Genomic DNA, 20130 nt, shown 5'->3' on the forward strand with positions numbered 1-20130 from the left:
ATACTGCAAAGGGAAACTCTCCTCATTGCTCTGGGGGCATTCTAGGGAGCTCACACAAGCGGGGTCTGAGGTTCCCCCGTCTCTGCTGATGAAGGGGGAAGCCTGGCTACCTGCTTCAACACGGTCTCTGGGTCAGATTCAAATGAGAGATTCCTGAGGACAAGTGGCATGAAGCAAAATATGTTTTCTTTCAGGAGAATGTAACAGAGAAAAATAAGAAAGACAGACATGACCAGCACATAAGTATGATGCCAAATATCCTGGAAGTCTGGAGGGAATGCATGTGGGATGGTTATTGGTGCTGACTTTGTACCTACTGAACCAGTTTCTTCAGGGCATCTTCGAGCTCCTTGTTCCTCATGTGATATGTGCTAATTTGTTACATCAAATTGAGAAACAGCCTTGAAACATCCTGGACTGTGATGTGTGCTAATTGGTTACATCAAAGTAAGAAACAGCCTTGGAAACATCTGTGGGAACATCCTACATCCTGTGGTGGGGGCATGTACCCTGCCTGAGATAAGGGAGTTGAGATAGCAAAGCGGCAATGTTAGTTTAGATAGCCTAATATGGTGATGGCGATGTCACACAACTGTGAAATATAGCACGACTTCGAAAGTTGTAAAATATATGCGTGACCTGAGGGTCACCACTCACAATGCAGAGGGCTGAAGAAGACCCCCTAGCAACAGCCGGCGCAACCGCAGAAGTTACAGGAAGTGCCACATATACCTGGAGCTGGAATTGCATATAAGGAGACTGTGAGGGGGGGATTGCGCGCGCCGTTGGTGGAGCAGGAGATTCCCCCGGCCGCCCAGCGCTGTTTTGCTTACTTGTAACTTGCTCAATTATTTTATTAAATTGGAATTTATGCAACCCGGCCCGAGTGGTTGTCAATTTGTCGCGTTTACCTGTAACACTCATGCTGTAGATGAGGGGGTTCACGGCTGGAGGCACCACTGTGTACAGAACAGCCAGCACCAGATCCAGAGCTGGCGACGAGAGGGAAGAAGGCTTCAGGGAGGCATATACTATAGTGCTGAGAAAGAGGGAGACCACGGCCAGGTGAGGCAGGCACATGGACAAGGCTTTGTGTCGGCCCTGCTCAGAGGGGATCCTCAGCACAGCTGTGAAGATCTGCACGTAGGACAGCACAATGAAAACAATACACCCAAGCATTAAACAGGCACTAACCGCAATAAGCCCAACTTCCCCAAGGTAGGAGTCTGAGCAGGAGAGCTTGAGGATGTGGGGAACATCACAGAAAAACTGCTCCAGGACATTGCCTTTGCAGAGTGGTATTGAAAATGTCTTAGCAGTGTGCAGGAGACCATTGAGAAAACCGCTGCCCCAGGCAGCTGCTGCCATTCTGACACAAGCTCTGCTGCCCATGAGGGTCTCGTAGTGCAGGGGCTTGCAGACGGCAACGTAGCGGTCATAGGCCATGACTGTGAGAAGAGAATACTCTGCCAAAAGGAATGAGATAATGAAAAAGAGCTGTGCAGCACATCCGAAGTAGGAAATGGCCCTGGTGTCAGAAAGGGAATTGGCCATGTATTTGGGGACAGTGGTAGAGATGGCGCCGAGGTCAAGGAGGGAGAGGTTGAGGAGGAAGAAGTACATGGGGGTGTGGAGGCGGTGGTCGCAGGCTACAGCTGTGATGATGAGGCCGTTGCCCAGGAGGGCAGCCAGGTAGATACTCAGGAAGAGCGAGAAGTGCAAGAGCTGCAGCTCCCGTGTGTCTGCAAATGCCAGGAGGAACTTGGTGAGGGAGCTGCTGTTTGACATTTGCTCCTTTATGGCACAGGGCACTGTCTGATGAAGAGGACACATTGACAAGTTAGGACAGACTTCTCTGAGCAAAAATTTCTCATAACCTCCCCCAAACACACACACATTACCTCTCGCCATCTCAGCAGCACCATCCTTGAGCTCTGTGGCTCGAGCTCTAATTTGTGCTGGCTGAGTTTGCCGTGAGGAGCAGGGGACTCTGCCCATGGGCTCCAGAGGAGTCAGCCCTGACCTACAGCACTGCCGACATGGGAACAGGGGTCACTAAACTGTTATATTCCCAGTTCCAGTCAGAGTTAATCCACTCATAATGTTGAAGGCATTTTCAGCATCTTCGCTCCCACTTCTAAATAATGTGGGGTCATTAAGTGTTTTAAGGCTTTTTTTGTTTCTTTCAGCTGACCCTGTCACACGGGAGAAGGATTCCTGGAGGTAGAAATCCTCAGCATTGCTGCTGCACTCAGAGTGAGCAGCTGTGATTCTGGAGAGGCAAAAGGATTCACTCTGGCTTTAGTGCAGAGGGAGCAGAGCTGGCCTGTCCATCTGCCTTGTTTCCAGCTGCCCTGTGCTTGCACCTAGGAGCTGGAGGACAGTTGTACTCATGTTACCCGAAAAAGGAACGACACCACGGAGAGCAGAGGAATGCACTTGCAAAGTGCCCATCAACACTCTTTCTGAGGGGATGTGAGGGAGGTCTCAGCCCTCCCCTTCTAGCCACCAACACATCGGGCTTCTTCCAGCTGCCCACATCCAGCCACCCAGCAGCATGTCTCAGCGTGGCCTCAGGATCTAGGTGGCTTCTGCCTGGGGCACCTAGATAACACGCAGCTGCAATGGGAGAGCTGTGTCCTTGTGGAGGGCAGCTTGCAGCCCAGCCAGACACCCCAGGGAAATGGCGGAATGTCCTTAGGATGGGGTGTCCTGAAGTGAGAATTGGCTCATTCCCAGACCCCCACACTGCATTGCCCAGAACCCCACAGGTTAGAGGGGCACTTGGGCACCTCACTGTCAAGGACACATCTGCATGGCAGGAACCACAGGATCAGTGTCTGAACTGCATCAGAAACCCCCCCTGCCCAGAGAGTCCAAGGGGATGCACAAGGGCAGCATGGGCAGGTGGGAAACATGGAGTAATACCATGATATTTGTGCCCAGGGAGGCAGGGACAGGGAGGGACAGAGGGGCACTCAGGAGTGTCTCCTCTCCTGGAGGTCCGGCTGCTGAGGAAATGACTCCTGCCCTGGACGCCATAGCCTTGAGAGCAGAGGGCTGTGCTGGCTGGGAGAGGAGAGGAGGCGTTGGAGTTGATAGATTTTTCTCACACTCTGACCATGACTCTGCTGCCTGGAGCCGTCCCTGTGGGGAGCTGTTTCTCTGTCCCCACGTCTCTCCCCTCTCAGTGGTCACAGACCCCATCCCACCCACTGGGTGCTCAGCTCTGCCTTGCAGAAACCTCCCAGGGGCTGGGAACTGCCAATGGTCTCCTCCGTGTTTGCAGGTGGTATGGAGCAGGTGAGGGAAACCTTGCTGAGGCTGGAAAGGTGATGCTGGCTCTGTCCTTAGGCTGAGCGGTGGATGAAGGCATTTGCTGAGTCCCTCCCAGAACTGCTCCTCTCGCAGTGTCACTGTTTTGGAGCCTCCATGCCCTGTCTAAACCTGACAGATCCAATCCCATTTCACTCCACCCAAACAGAAAAGAACTGAAAGCACAGACTCATGACAGCTCCTTCTCTTCCAGGTATCCCCTGCTTTGACCTTCCTTTTGAAAAGGCCCCTCCAGAAATGTCCTCAGAGTGAGCTGGAGATGGGGGCAGCCCTGACCCATGCAACACCCTCTCAGCAGCAGAATGAACCTGCCCTGATGGGGGTCTCTCCTCCCACCCAGAGCTTCTCCCCACAGTGCTGTGGGGAGCTCCCTGGGCAGGCTGAGTGCTGACCCTCACAGGTGGAAGAGTCACTGCCCTGGGCACACAGCACCCGGGGCACAGGGACACTGCTCTGAATTACAGTCCATGCAAACAAGTGTGCACACCCCAGCTTCACACCCCTGCAGCTGTCCCCAAGAAAAAGGAGCAGGATGACCTATCCCTGTGATGGTGTGGAAGCAGATCCCTGCTCTGATGCACCTCTTTCTCCTCTGCAAAGGAAAAACTGGGAGAGACATCCTTAAAAAACAAATGTGGGATGGCAGGTTTTGGGTTTAGCAGACTCCTCCAGGAACCTCAGGAGCATTGCCCTGCAGCCAGAGATTTACCGTGACAAGGGCTGTGAAGATTTCTCCCACAAAGCACTGTCAGCCGTCCTCCCACTCCACACTGCCTTTCACTTCTCGCTGTCGTGTCTCATCTCATGTCAACAGCAGCAGGCAGTGCCTGAAGTCCTATTGCTCTTTGCAGAGGAGCTGCTCCTGCACACAGCTGTCTCTGGGCAGTGCTGCCAGGTTGCCATGAGCTCCCTCCATCCCATGAGCCTGGCCCCCCTCAGCAACAGTGGCCCAGCTGAGGGCATGAATTTTTCTGTCCCGTGCGCTCCATCCTCCTGGGAAATGTTCCCTGAGGTAAACCAAAATAATCACCATTGCTCCCTCTCTAAATAATGCAGAGAGACCAATTACAGCATTGTCACTTGTTTCATCACAGCAGGGTTATCTACAAGAGGTCGAAATGTCCCACTTTGGAAATCCATATTCACACGTCTCAGGCAGGACACGAAGAAAGGGCCAAGAAGGAAGCTCATTTTCCCATGGTTTGGATGCTGATTCAGATGGGTCAGTTTGGGCATCTCATGTCCATTTAGAAGCCCCTGGCATGCAGTGGGATTCAGCTAACTCTCATGAACTACACAAACTCACAGGAGGTGGGATTCCCCTTGCCCAAGCTGAAGTGGGCACAACAGAGATGCCTGCATGCAAGCTCCTTGTCTAAGCTTCAGTTATAATCACTGCAGAGGGAGGGTGGGAGTCAGTTGCTCACATGCAAACACCTGGTGACATTGGAAGAGACAGCGGTGGTTCAAGGCATGTGCCAGTGTCTGCTTGCTCTGATGGAGCAACTGGGAGACACACATCCTTCTGGAGCATCAGCTAGGGGCCAGGTGGAGAATTTCTTTGGCCATCTGAAATAACACTAGATGCCTACTACAGCTAGTTTCCACTCACTCGGAAGCTGAGACAGATGAAGATCCCAATGTTACAAAGAGCTAATGTAATTCAGTGCAGACACTTGATTTAAAGACATCGAAAAAGGCCTGCAGGGCCATTTCAGATGCCTGGGGTGTCCAGCAAAACCACATGTGTCTTGTAGATACAGCCTGGAACCTACAGGAAAACAATCGCCCTTTGCAGTGGCGCTGGGCAGGTGCTGCAGGGCATCTTGGATTTCCTACCTCTGCCAAAACAAATGAATCCCACCACTGCCTTTAGGGAAAGTCCATCCCATCTACATCCATGTATGCTGCATAAATGGGAGGCACATCACACCAAGGTCTCCACTCTAGTCTCTGCACTCTCAAACCCTTCTTGCTCTCTGCCCTCTGAGCCTCTTCTCACCCCCCCAGATGATATGAACAGGGACTAGGCTAATGATGACCTCAGGGTGGCCAGATCACAGGCTGCCCAGGCCCAGGGTCTTCTTCACTGGCACCTTGTCCTGCCTGGAGTTCAGCTCACATCCGTCACAGACCCCAAGGTGCTGCAGAGTCAGCTCAGGCCACCAACCCCTCTCCTGCCAGTCCTGCATGGCCCAGCTCTGTTTCTCCCTGGCCTTGGGCACTACAGGCTTTGCTCTCTTAGTGGGAACCTCCTTTCACCATTACATTGCCACCTGCTATCCATGCCAGCACATCATCACTTGCAATCAAAGCCTGTGCATACATGAGGTCCTTCGTAACATGTTTCCCTGTGACAAATCTTCAGTCGGTGCCACAGCTGAGATGCTGAAGCCAAAATATATGCAAACATATGCAGCCTGTCACAGGAGTGCCACATGGTTGGAATAACTGAGATGTGCTGGGATCACTCACATGATGGAGTCCTTCAATGGCAGGGTGCAAGTTCGTCAGGAGAGACCACCAGGCAAGATGAGGAGGGGGATGCCCTATGTGTGAAGGGGTAGCTTGCATGTACGGAGCTCTTCCATGGCATGGACCTAGGGAGGCAGCTCTGAAGGGCAGAGGAGTTCAGGAAACCCCCCAGGTCATTAAAGACAGCACCCGTCAAGCACAAGAATGCTCCATAATGAACAGTTTGTAAAATCAGTAGACGTCTCTGGACACTAGCTTGGCTAAACAGGGAACTCCCACGTGAGCTCCAGGGCAGTAAGGCAGCATATGGATAGGGGAAGAGGGCAGAGGCTGCAAAGGAGGAATTTAGAAATATTGTCCAGCAAATTCGGGATAGTGTTAAGGAAGCCAAAGCTCCCCTGGCATAGAGACACTTGCAGGGGATGTGAAGGACAGGAAGAAGAGCTGCTACTGCTTCAGTGACAGTAAAAGAATAAACAAGGAAATGTGGGCTCACTACTGAAAGGGGCGGGGATTCTAGCAAAAGTGGATGTAGGTTGGTCTGGGGAAATCAAGTCCTTCCTGGCTTCAGTCTTCACCCACAAGGTCTCCTGAGCTGTTGTGCCTAGAGTCAGGACTCCTGAGGAGAAAACCAGCCCATGGTGCATAAGTCTCTAGAACCCAACCCATACAAGTCTATGGGCCTGGATGGCTGGCATTCATGGACATGCAGAGAGCTTGCTGCTCTGACTGCAAGGCTGTTCTGTGTGATTTTTGAAAGGTTGTGGAGATTAGGGGAGGTCCCAATGAGCAGAAGAAGAAATATGTTGAGCTCATCTTCCAAAAGGGCCACAAGGACAACTTGTGGAGCTGCAGGCCATTCAGCCTCATGTTGCTGAGGAGTGTGTCATGGAGCCAGTCCTCTCTGATCACCTTTCTGGGCACATCCTGAAGCATGTGCCTGGGAACAGTCAGCATGGATTTACTGAAGGTAAATCATTCCTGACCCACCTGATTGCCTTCTGTGATGAAAGAGCTGTACTTGTGGAGGAGAGGAGAGTAGTGGATGTCCTTTAGACATCTAGATGGGCAAAAAGATAGCTGGATGATGGAGCTCAGAGGTGTTTCATGAATGTGTCATGCTTGACCAGGAAGCCAGGGAAAGGTGGGGTATGCAGGGGTCTACACCACATCCTGTCCTCTTTGAAAACCTCATCAGCAGGGCAGAACAACACGTGCATCAGGACAGGCAGAGTCCTGACCAGCAGAGGAGTGACCCCAAGGAGAAGGCCTGGACATTATGAGGGATGCCATATGAGCCAGTGGTGCATGCTCACCACAAATGAGGCCAGCTGCATACAGGACTGTGTTAGGAAGAGCGTGGCCACCCAGGCAAGGGCAGTTCTTATCCCTCTCCACTCAGCACTGCTGTGGCCACATGTCTGGAACAGTGTGTTCCAGTGTGGGCTGTCCAGTGCTGGAGGAATGTGGAGCAACTGGAGAGGGTCCAGAGGAGGTCTGCCAAGATGGCGTTGGGGGCCTGAAGCACATGGCCTGTACGGAGAGCCTGAGGGACCTGGGGCTTCTTTAGCCTGCTGAAGTGGAGGCTAAGGCCAATACAGTAGTCACCTGTGACTGCCTGTGACAGGGTGGTTTCAGAGATAATGGAGGTTTTTCTTGGTAGTAGAAAGCAGCATGAGAAGGGGAAAGAGCATGTTGAGAGGTTCAGACTGCACTTCACATAACAAGAATGTCACTTGCAGGGTAGTGCTGTGGTGCAACAGGTCACCCAGAGGGACTCCATGCTCAGCCCCAGGCTTTGTGTTTCAAGGAACAGCCAGCTAGGACAGAGGGATGTCAGTAAAGGTGGGGAGATCCTGCAGTGAGAGCAAGGTGGGGAAGCAGGTTGGGTGTCTACAGGCTGCAGGGAAACAGACGCAGCTTTGGGACAGCATAGGACAGCCTGTGGTGGAGATGACTGAGAGCAATGCCAACGGTGAAAGCCTCCAAAAGAACTGAGGTCTTTGTTCCCCTTTGCTATGGCTAGTGTCTCTGCCACAGAGGCCTACGAGAAGATGAGGTTTCCTTACAGCACTGTGGCCTTGCTGCCTCCTCACCTCCATGGAGACCAGGAGGTGACATATTGTTGTCCTGCATTAGGCATTGTGCTCCCCCCCCACCCTGACACTGCCCCCAGGAAGAGCTCTGAGCAACATGTGAGGACAAGGATCACCCTACCCAGGGGCTGGTTGTGGGTCTTGCTCATTCTGCTTGATAACACACATCAAGGCTGACTTGGCATCACAGCCATCCTCACATTGCCTTTGCCTACCTGCAATCAGGGCCTGCAACTTTCTGCTCTAATCAGCCCCTGGGGAGCCTTTGTTGGTAATGGCCCTCAGTGGGACCCATTAACGCGCCAAGAAACTTGGGGATTTGCTTCTGACGTAAACTTCTTGAGAGGCTTCTTCAGTCTCCTCTCAGCATCTGAGGTTCATGGGCTCAGCACCAAAGACACACAAGGGGTCATTAAAATGCAAAACCCCCTAAGGAGCCATGCCTCTCCCCATAATTTTCTTCAGCTCTTCAATTCTTGTGCTGTGGCTAATTGGAGAGGTTTCAGCAGTGTATTTACAAGAGGAAGATTTCAATGAGCATCAAAAAAAAAAAAAATGGATTTGTGCTTTCAAAGTTTTCCTTATTTTTCAGCTTACAACCTAGAGTGATATCCACCTTCTCCAACTGATACTGATCCAGAGTGTCTCCTAATGAGGTCTGGACATGTAGGAAAAGCACCATCCTGGAGGTCAGACAGTGTATGGACAACCTTTCTCCCCAGCTCCCCAGCCCTGCCATTTCTATCATCAGCCACTAGGGACTTCGATCACTCCTGTTCAAATCTAACCTTTTGCCACTCAAGGCTGCAGCTGAATGTTACAGCTCATGTGCACCAATTCCTGCCTGCTTTCCTGAGACAACTAGCTGCAAAGAGACACAAAAGGTTTTGCTTTAATTGCGATCAAACACAAATAAATTTGATCCAGTGTCCTAAGAAATAAAACACACTCCTCAACTGTATGTCAAGTCCAAGGTGCCTCCAGTGAGGTCCACAGTCTACAAGAAATAACCTTCCTTGAAATGTTCTTCACAAATAGATACGAAAGGCTGGATAGACGCACAGTGCAGGAATTGATTGAAGAGATAATGAGACTCCTGAAAGAGGAGGCAAGCTATAGACTCCCTCAAGCTTAAAGCAGCAACTGGAGTGTTGAGAGGTACCTGAATGCTAAAGAGCAAGGGGAGGACAAAGACTAGAAAACTGTGGAAAGTGCATATGCCCAGACCGTCTGATGCAAAGATGACTTTAGAAATGATCAGATTAATCTGGGCATGTGCAAATATGTGAGAGATCACTGAGACTACATCCACAGCATCACAGACAGAGCAGTAGAAACACAAGGTCCAGGGCAAATCAATATTTCTTCTCCCCAGATTAATACCCTTCCGGAAGATTCCCACTCTTTCATCATAGGAAAACACTGACATTAAAATTAGCCAATCATTCAAAATGATGAAAGGGTGTTCATATTTTTGAAATGTTGAGAACAGCTCTTCACCTTTCCAGGCAGAGCTCACGTCTCCAACCACAAGCACCCAGTGGCACTTGGAGAGGCTCCGGTGTCTCTGAGGGACCTGCTTGGGCCTGGCAGCTCTCACAGGGGACCTGCGGGAGAACAGAGCTCCTTGGAGCTGCAAAGGGAGACTGGGCAGAGGGGACCAGGGCACCTGCAATGGCACTACCCCTCCATGACCCTGTGACTGCATCCCACCCCAGTTCTGAAAATCACTGTCCTTTTCACACAAAAAGATAATGCATCATCTCCCCGAAAGACTAGTGTGCTAAAACAGAACAAATCAGGAAAGACAATAAGAACACAAAAAAATGAAAAGCTGGAAAGTATAACAAAGCATTTCTTTGCTTTCAATCTTTGTCTTAATTTCTTTCTTGTTTCATTTTTAATGTCCTTTTCTAAACTTTTCTGTTATAATCAGGCCTACACCACTAAACAGGATATTGTTGTGTCTCACACAGAGCCCGGTGCTCAGAAGACCACTCCCTGCCCATGGCTGTCCATGCCACCCCTCACTCTTTGCATAGAGCACATCTCACTCTGAGGTGTTGGGCTCCCTCGACTGATAAGGAAAGCAGGGTGACCAGCTTCAAGGAAATGCTCCAATTTTCCATGGCCAAATTTGCACAAATCTCAACATACCTGTGTTAAAGCAATGTTTTAAAGGAGTCTCTAAAACATCTTCAATGCAGTAATTGATAAAAAAAAAGCCTCATTTCCAAAACTTCCCACAGTTTTTACCATTGCCAAATATTTTTTTTCTTTCTTATTCATTGGCAGCACCATGTTCATGCACTACAGGAATTAGTCTGTCTATGCGAGTGTAAACATATATATAGAGAGAGATACATTATTCATGAAAATACATTTGCTGGCATTTACTCTGCATGGAGAAAATTTGTTCTGAGGAACTACTTTATTTAAATGTACACGTTTCAGATCTCTTCTTCTGCTTCTCTGTCCATTCTGCTTCCTCTGCCTCTTCTGTCTTTACAGAGTTCTCCAGGGAACGGTGCACTGAATCACAGCACTTAGGGTGGGGGAGACCTCTGGACATCATCTAGTCCCAGCCTCCCTGGTCAATGCAGAGGGAACTAGATGAGGTTGCCCAGGGGCTCCCCCCACTTATGCCTTGTCCACAAAGGTGCTGAGAGTGTGCTCCATCCACTGTGCAGGCCATTCATCAAGATGTTAAACAGTCCTGCCCCACATGGTGATCACTGAGGGATGCCGCTACTAACCAGCTGCCGCTTGGAACTTGTACCACTGATCACAGTGTTTCAGCCTGATGGTCCAGCCAAACTTCCACCTGCCTTATGGTCCATTGATCCAGGGCAGGTCTCAACAATTTGCCTATAAGGAGACTATGAGGGACTGTGTCAAAGGCCTTGCTAAAGGGAAGCTTCACAAAATCCCCTGCTTTCCCCTTGTGCACAGAGCCATTCATCTGATGGCAGAAGGCAATCGGGTTGGTCAGGCATGGTTTCCATTTCCCCTTGGTCAACCCATGCTGCCTCTTCCAGGCCTTGTCCTTCATAGGCTTGGAGATGGTTTCCAGGAGGATTTGCTCCATCCCCTTCCCAGGGAATGAGATGAAGAGGACCAGCCTGTCGTTGCCCAGATCCTCCCTCTTGCCCTTCTGGAAAATGGGTGCAATGTCTGCCTTTTCCCAGTCATTAGGAACCTCCTTGATTACCCTGACGATCAACAGCAGCTTTGCACTGGCTGCAGACACCTCTCCCTGCACCCTGGGGTGCTTCCTATCCGTTACCATGGGCTTGTGTGTGCCCACTGGGCAAAAGTCCTCCCCAGCAGTATCTTCCTCTGCCATGGGTGAGGCTTTGCTAACACAGATACTGCCAATAGACTTGGGGGCCAGGGAGGCCTGGCAGTATAGAATACCAGGAAAAGACAAGGCAAAAGAGGCAATGAGCTCCTCAGCCTTTCCCCTCTCTTTGTCACTACGTCCCCTGCCCCACTGAGCAGGGAGACCATATTTTCCTTGGCTGCCTGCCTTGTGTTTTTCATGTACTTACAGAAGCCCTTCTGGTTGCCCTCCCCATCCCTTCCTAGTTCCACCTCCAGCTCCAGCTGCAGCTGAGCTTTGGCTTACCTAACTCCATCCCTTCCACCACAGGCAATGGCTGTGTCTTCTTCCTGGGTAGCCCATTGCCCTTCCAGCCCTCTGTGCACTTCCTTCTGCCTTTTCAAGTCCTAAATCACAAAGTCCCTGCTCATCCGTGTCAGCCCCAGGCCAGGCCCTGATGGACTTTCCGGCAGACTAGAGTGTTCCTGTGCTTTGATGACATTGTCCCCGAGATCCAAGAGGGCTGCATGGCTCCTCTGCCCTCCAGGGCAGTCACCTGTGGGGTCCTGACAAGCAGATCCTGAACAAGATTAAATCCTCTCTGCTGCAGTCCAGGGTGGTGATTCTGTTGTTCCTCCTACCTCTCCACCATCTCATGGTCACTGCAGTGACAGACAACCTCCACATTCACATCCCCATCCAGCCTGAGCTTCAGGCAAGAAAGAAAGGGCAGCATGGCACCATCTCCCTAGAGGTGCAACTACAGAGGTAGAGAACTCACCCTGCAGAAAAGCCTGCATTTCTCCCCTCACCATTGAGGGGATCCAGGCAGTGGACTTCTCTGTGGTTAAAGGTGGATGCAAAGAAGTTCGGGGTAATGCAGATATGTTTGAGGCAGTGCCTCCCAGGCTACTCTTACAGTCAACGAGGAAGAAGGAGGAGGTGTTCACCACCTTCTTTTAAATGGTCCAGAAAGCACAGGTGACTCCTGTCCCAGGAACATTTGCTCTGTGCTCGAAATTGGGATTGAGGTCATAGGCTTTTAGGAGAATTCAGCTTGAAGGGACCACAGGAGGCCTGTATGCAACCTGCTGCTCACAGCAGGGTCAGATGGAGGGTCAGAAACCAAAAAATGCCCCTGCCAAAGGACTTCTGGGGTGATATAGCAGGAGAAGACAGTAGAGAGCTGACAGGGTGGTATAAGTCCCACAGAAAAAAGGCTTTGTTTTTCCCCTTCCCCAGAGAATTAAATCCTCAGCTCCCCAGAGAGAATAAGCTGGGACACTAACTTTGCCACTAACATGGAGGTGGAGAAGCTCCATGTCCCTTACAGACAGAGGCTGGTGCAAAGGCCACCACCCCAATGGCACCAGACCCCCAGGCATGCCTGCCTTCTTGCTGGGTACCCTGCAGCCCCACGCAGGAGGTGTGCGGGGAGCACAGTGGGGTGTGCAGCCTGCAGCCCTGGCCACCCAGCAGGTGTGGTGGGACCCTGCTCCTCTAGATGAGACTGGGCTCTCCTGCATTTCCCCAGTGGGAAGCCTGCATCCCCTCTGGCTGGGAATACAGCCCGGCAGGAAGGGCCAACACGGGAAACATGATCTCTGTTCCGGGCAGTGAAGAGAGAGGAGAAGGCAGAGGGGGATCTGCTCATGCCCTGGCCAGTGATTCCCTCCCTGCAGCCAGTACAGCCCTGCTGATGCCCTGTAACCCATGAGCCCAGGAGGTGGGACTCCGATCTGCTCTGGCTCTAACGATTTCTCAGCCCTTCAGACCCAGGATGCAAAGCACCGGCCTGGGGACACGTCAGCAGTCAAAGGGGCTGAATGCCTGGCATGTTCCTGAGAATTTTTCTGCAGTCTCCCAGCACTGGTTTGACTCCTGTTGCCCATGGAGGAGAGACTCCTTTGGAGGATGAACTCTCTCACTGTGTGACTCTGAGCTCAGGCTTGACCGGGCAGTACAAATGGCAGCAAGACCTCAACCCCGCAGCAGTGTCCCCTGCCCAGGACTCCACTTCCTAGCCCCTTCCTCCTAGAGGATTTGGGTTGGGAGATCTCCAGGACCACAATCTGCTCTGAGCTGGGCTGAGTTTATAGTTAGATCAGGTTGGTAAGTGCTTTCTCCAGGAGAGTTTTTAAAAATCTCCTGGCCCCTGCCCCAGTGCTGCTCAGCTATCGTGGTCATTTCTTTGTTTTTTCCTTAAACTCACTAGAAATTTACTTTGCTTCATCTTCTCCTTGTTGTCTCTTGCGCTTTCCTCCCCTTGGCCCCCAGCCAGACCATCCCATTTACATTGACCGAGGACAATCACAGCCTCACCTCCAAGCACAGCCTTGCTGGGATCTCCTGGGACCATTCAGGTGGGCCATGGTGGCCAGCTCTAAGGAGAGCTATGTGCTCAAGGTCCCTATGTGGTCTCAGAGGAGAACGTATGGAGACATAGCATGACCCAGGGCAGAGCCTGTGGGCCAACACCAGGGCAGAGCCGGGATCAGGAGCCATAGGAAGAGAAGACCTCCAGCAGCTTCTCTCCACACCTGGGCAGGGAGTGACACACTCGGCAGTGTTCCTAAGAGAGGACGATGACACAGGACGGGGGCGCAGTGTGAGCTGCAGTGCTTGACACCGACCATCCGTCCTGGATCTGGGGGTCCTGGCAGGCAGTGCTGCTGGCTGCATCCCCCGAGAGACCCCCGACCCGTCTAGCAGTAGTGAGTCCCCTGCATGACCGTCGGGAGCTTCTAGAGTGTTGTGTCTCCCATCTGCGCCCCATCTCTGTGCTGACCCAGCCCTGCTGCCCTGCATGTGCCCCACAGCCCCACTGTGCAGGCACCACACAGGAGAGGGTATTTTCAGGGGTGGGGAAACACTCCCCTAGCACGATCCCCATGACAATCCTCAGTGCCCCATCCCCCAAAGCCCTCCTGCCCGGCAGCCTCCCACCAGTCCCCAGCCCTGCCCAGCCCTCATCCTGTCCCCCACCAGGGTTAGCAGAAGGCCATGTGCTGGGGTCTGCTGAGCACTGAGCCAGCAGAGAGTCCAGGCAGGATGGCCATCCCCCCTACACAAGTGCTGAGCCCAGCAGGCAGATGGAGCTGGTCACATTCCAAGATCACCCCTCACCAGCACCATGGGCAATGGCCAGTGCTGGAAATGGCTGGCATGAGGTGCTGGGTCTGTGAGGAGTTTCCTGGGGCAGTTTCTCCTCTCTGTTCATGCAACAACAAGCTGGGCTGCATCTTTGTTCTGACAGACCCTGTATGAGGCCTCCCCATGGGAGGAGGATGGTCCACAGGCCCAGTAGACAGCCCCAGAACCTCCTCTGCATGCTTGCTGCCAGCCCTGCAGAGGACCCAGCAGAGGGCTCATCCTCCACGGCTCACAGCTAGATGCACAGTCCTCCAGCTGGGCATGGAGCCTTGTCTGGGGGTGACATTTGGGGTAAGGACCAGCACACAGGGTGTCTGAAGACACACAGATTGTCTGAAGGAAATGTGGTGGGGACAGGGCCTGAGGGACAGCAGCAAACTGATATGGCTCCTGGGTGCTGCTTCCTTCAACACAAGCCCCCCACAAGGGCTCCCAGATTTCTTTTTGGTGCCACCCGTCATGAGGGACGATGGCACAAGGAGCTGGGAGGGTGGGGAGCATTAATCCTTCTTCAGGCACTTCCCAGGCCATGTGGAGGGCCAGCAGAGCAAGGACTTCTGGCTCTGCACTGGGAGCTCACTTCAGTGTGCCCACACTCTGAACATCATCTTGCATTAAAGGTCGGCAATTTCAAGGCCAGTTCCACTTCCTTCTCATCTCTCCCAATCCCTCCTCTGATCTCGTCGGACATTCCCACACCCCCTCCCCTCTTCTGCCGCATGGACCCAAGCTGATGGTGCTGCTCTGCAGAGTGAGCGGGCTGTGGGGCCACAGGGCCATGGGGTCACTCTGCACTGGCCATGCTGGTCAGGGTGGGAAGCAGACCCAACCAAATGGGGATCACAGCCTCTAATCCCTCCAGGGACTGTGGATGTGGCAGGTGCTTGGAGGGACTATGGAGCACTTCCAAGGGTACTAGTTGAGTCTAGGTGCGCCTCTACATCTTGCCCCTGGTATCACATTCACGACATGAATCGCTCTCCAGTCTCCCTTCCCCATGCCAGATGGGTCCCCACTGCCTCTGCTGGGATGGCAGAGCCCTCCTTTGCCCACGGATACCTGGGTTTAGCACTTTACCCTTAGGTGACTCCACCTTGGAGTACCTCTCCCTTTGTGAGGCTCCACTCACTGCCCACCCCAGGTACACACTGTCCCAGGAGATTCCCAGAGCTCTCCTGGCACCTCCAGATTCCCCTCCAGCAGGACGGGCATCTGATACTGTGCTTTAACATGTGGAACGGCCCTGGGTGTGCACATCATCATTCACAATTCATTATCTCCACTGTCACTGGACAGTGATGGGTGAGTCCTAAATCCAGCCCTTGGTCTCTAAGAGATCATTACATGATTAGGAGCTTTTTGCTTCTAAACCCATGGACAACTCTGCCCAGCACGCCCTTTTGACATGCAATTCCTTAGGCCTCTTCTTGACACCAGCTTGGGAAGAAAAAAACAGCCTTCAGGCACTGCACCAGGAAGAACCTACTTTATTACAGAGATACTGCGAGGCAGTCAGCTCTGATTCAGCATTAGACACAATTTTCTGTGGGTACCAGGTGAGACAGAGCAGTCTCAGTAAAAGTGGAATGAATCCAAGCATTTGTGTAGCAATATGATAACAAATAATAATAACAGCAATAAAAGTAAAAATAAAGTGAACAAACAAAGCTCAGGGCTGGTTGGGATACCCTGGGATTCAATTGTGGAGAGCAAAGGCAATGTTACCAGTGCTGAAAAATGTCCACAAAACCACTTTCCTCAGGGCATCCTTGAGCTCCTTGTTCCTCATGCTGTAGATCAGAGGGTTCACTGTTGGAGGCACCACCGTGTACAGAACAGCCAGCACCAGATCCAGAGCTGGTGAAGAGATGGAGGGGGGCTTCAAGTAGGCAAATATTACTGTGCTGACAAACAGGGAGACCACGGCCAGGTGAGGCAGGCACATGGAAAAGGCTTTGTGCCGGCCCTGCTCAGAGGGCATCCTCAGTACAGCAGTGAAGATCTGCACATAGGACAGCACAATGAAAACAAAACACCCAAAGAATAAACAGGCACTAAACAAAAGAAGCCTAGATTCCCTGAGGTAGGCATCTGAGCAGGAGAGCTTGAGGATCTGGGGAATTTCACAGAAGAACTGGTCCACGACATTGCCTTGGCAGAGTGGTATGGAAAATGTGTGAGCAGTGTGCACCAATGAATGCAGAAAACCACTGGCCCACGCAGCTGCTGCCATTCTGACACAAGCTCTGCTGCCCATGATGGTCCCGTAGTGCAGGGGTCTGCAGATGGCAACATAGCGGTCATAGGCCATGACAGTGAGAAGAGAAAACTCTCCTGTAAACAAGAAGACAAACAAAAATACTTGGGCAGCACATCCTGAGTAGGAAATGGCCCTGGTGTTCCAGAGGGAATTGGCCATGGATTTGGGGACAGTGGTGGAGATGGAGCCAATGTCGAGGACGGAGAGGTGGAGGAGGAAGAAGTACATGGGGGTGTGGAGGTGGTGGTCACAGGCTACGGCTGTGATGATGAGGCCATTGCCCAGGAGGGCAGTCAGGTAGATGCCCAGGAAGAGTGAGAAGTGCAAGAGCTGCAGCTCCCTCGTGTCTGCAAATGCCAGGAGGAGGAAATCATTGAAGGAGCTGCTGTTGGACATTTGCTCTGTCTTGGTTCAGGGCACAGTCCAAGGAAGAAAAGGCACTGACAAGTTAGAACATGTTTCTCTGAGCAAAACGCAGTCCACTCCTCATAGCACCCCCCCACATTGCCTCTCCCCTTTGCCTTCATTCAGATCCCTTTCCTGACTTCTGGCTCATGCTGCGTGTGTAGCACAGGGGCCGCTGCCCATGGGCTCCACAGGAGTCAGCCCTGCTCTGCTGGGGGGTGCAAATGGAGATGTCAGACTGCCCTGTGCATTTGGTGGGCATCCCTGGGGATGGGCATCATGAGCTGAGTGAAGGGCATTATGTCCCATGACTCAGTGGCAATAGTCTCTTTTTATCCTTGTCAGAGACAAATACAGCACTCATGGCAGCTGACTCCAAAAGAGAAGATCCTTCTGAGGGATTCATCTCTCCAAATCTTGCCCTCCTCAACAGAAGTGTCTGTTTCTGGATCAATCACAGCAGCTCCCACCCTGCCAAGGGAGAGAAGCAGTGCAGTGAAGGCAGGGGCTGGCCCGACCCTTTCCAGACACCTCTGTCCCAATGAGATGGACCCTGTCCTCGTGTCAGTTTACCATCTTCCCTCTTTCTCCAGGCACTGTAGTGGCACTGGGAAGTGACTAGCTCTGAGGTGCACATCCTGCAGCAGATTACACCCACCTGTCTTGTGGAAAGGCTGTGAACATGTAAACAGTGATTTTCTCCAGAAAATGGGCTGCAGTGGAGGGGTCTGTTTCTATATTTCTTCAGTTTTCAGATGCCTCCATCACACCCTGGGAGCCTTCTTGGATGGCGTAGAAATCTTTGGCATTTCAGTTGCTCTCAGCATGAGCACTTGTGCACCCCAAGAGGGAAAAGGGCTCACGGTGACTTTGTACGGAGTCAGGGGATCTGGTCTGTGCATGAGTCTTGCCCCTCTCTGCCCTGTGTTCACAACTCTCCCAGCTAAAGGACAGTCACACTCACAAATTACTTTAAGAAGAAACGGGATGGACCTGAGAGGGGAGGGGTTCCGTTTCAAAGTGAAGCTTTTCAGATTCTTCTCTCTCAGCCCACATGTGGAGAGAGTGCTATGGAGAGCTCTTCAGAGCGTTTGATGATGTTTCTGACTCACATGACCAGCACAAGGACTCTCAGCTATCACACATATGTTACGGGAGAGCTGTGGTCTTCTGGAAGGCAGCTTGCAGCCTGTTGGGACACCCTAGAGAGACAGTCAAGAGGGCTAAAGATGGGGCTTCTTCTAAGGGAGAATGAGATCATTCCCCTACCAGATGAAATGTATTGCCTGGAAGGTTGGAAGGGGACTTGGACATGCCACTGCCATGAAGACAACTCCTGGCAGGACCCACAGGGTCAATGCCTTAACTGCAGCTGAACCCCCCTCCTTCAGCCCAGAGGGTACAAGAGCAAGAAGCAGACCAGCACAGAGAGGTGAAGAAGCAAGGAGCAACACTGTGATGCTCCTACCACAGGGAAAGCAAGGAGCGAGAGACAGATGGGCAGCCAGGAAAGCCTTCCCCTCATCCAGCTGTGCACACCACCTCCCAGACCTGCACAGACAAGGACAGTCGCTCTCAGCCCCTTTGTCACACAGTGGAAGATGGGCACGCTGCAGAAGAGATGCCCCTCTCCTCTGCTGCAGCTCAGGCTAGAGCATGCAGCTCATGCCCTGGAGCCCCTGGCCTTGAGGGCAGAGGCTGTGCTGGGTGGGAGAGGAGACCCAGGGGGCTTGCTTAGAGGAAGAGGTCTGCATTGAAGGGCATGACAGGGAGGTCTCCAAATTCCCCCTCCCACAGCATTTATGGTTCTAGTTTCCTCTCATTCACGGATCATTTCTTCACTGCTCGGAGCTTTTCCTCCTGGGAGCTGTTTCTCTCTCCCATGGCTTTTCCCTGCCAGCACTCTGCAAACAGGAGGAAAATGAAAGCACCGACTCAGGAGACCCCTTCTGTTTAAGGTAACCCCTGTCCCTGCCTTGACTGTCCTCTAGAAAAGGCCTCTTGGAAATATCGTGGGGCTGAGCTGGAGCTGAGAGCAGCCCTGATCCACGCAGCACCCTCTCAACAGGAGAATGAACCAGCCCTCCTGTGGTTTTCCCCTCCCACCCAGAGCTTCGCCCTGCAGTGCTGTGGGGAGCTCCGCGGGCAGGCTGAGTGCTGACCCTCGCAGGAGGCAGAGTCACAGCCCCGGGTACACAGCACCCCGGGGTGCAGGGATACTGCTCTGAATTCCAGCCCTGGAGATTCCTGCTGAAGATCTCCAGCACCTTGATCTGCTTTGAGATGGTCTAACTTTACAGTTAGATAAGGTTGGTAAGTGCTTTCTCCAGGAGAGTTTTTAAAGATCTCCTGGTCCCTGCCCCACTACTGCTCCACTATCATGGTGATTATTATTATTTTTTTCTTAAACTTGTCCCTTGTGCTTTCCTCCCCTTGGCCCCCAGCCACACCATTCTGTCTATGTTGACCGAGGACAATCACAGCCTCACCTCCAAGCACAGCCTTGCTGGGATCTCCTGGGACCATGCAGGTGGGCCGTGGTGGCCAGCTCTAAGCAGACATACATGCTGCAGGTCCCCACATGGTCTCAGAGGAGAGCGTATGGAGACCTAGCATGACCCAGGGCAGAGCCTGTGGGCTGACACCAAGGCAGAGCTGGGGTCAGCAGGGCTGAGAAGAGAAGCTCCAGCAGCTCCTTCCCACACCCAGGCAGGGAGTGATGCACCCAGCAGTGCTCCTGAGAGAGGATGGTGACACAAGAGACGGGGAGCACCGTAAACTCTGGTACTGAGCACTGAGCATCTGTGCCGGGTCTGGGAGTCCTGGCAGGTGGTGCTGATGGCTGCAGCCCCCAAGAGACCCCCAGCCCTGCTGACAGCAGTGAGTCCCCTCCACGACTTTTGGGAGCTTCTGGAGTGTTGTGGCTCCCATCTGCACCTCATCCCTGCGCTGGCCCAGCCCTTGGTGCCCTGGCCACTATGGCCCTCCTGTTCAGCAGCCTCCCATCAGTCTCCAGTGCCTGCCCAGCCCTCATCCTGTCCCCCATCAGGGTTAGAAGACGACCATGCTCTGGGGTCTGCTGG

At 52.5% G+C, this 20130-nt stretch overlaps 1 protein-coding gene across 1 annotated transcript in view; it reads right to left on the reverse strand.

Moving 5' to 3' along the window:
- LOC136995975 (olfactory receptor 14J1-like) overlaps positions 1-17020 on the reverse strand; it is a gene marked incomplete at its 5' end in the record, with an annotated part of 73166 nt that extends 56146 nt beyond the window's left edge. Inside the window, one exon of the mRNA XM_067316970.1 lies at positions 16136-17020. Within this exon, the coding sequence (XP_067173071.1) occupies positions 16136-17020 (885 nt within the window). The remainder of the gene's footprint in view (positions 1-16135) is intronic.
- Positions 17021-20130: the final 3110 nt, after the last annotated feature.

This window comes from Apteryx mantelli, unplaced genomic scaffold (genome assembly GCF_036417845.1).
Source record: "Apteryx mantelli isolate bAptMan1 unplaced genomic scaffold, bAptMan1.hap1 HAP1_SCAFFOLD_20, whole genome shotgun sequence".
NCBI lineage: Eukaryota > Metazoa > Chordata > Aves > Apterygiformes > Apterygidae > Apteryx > Apteryx mantelli.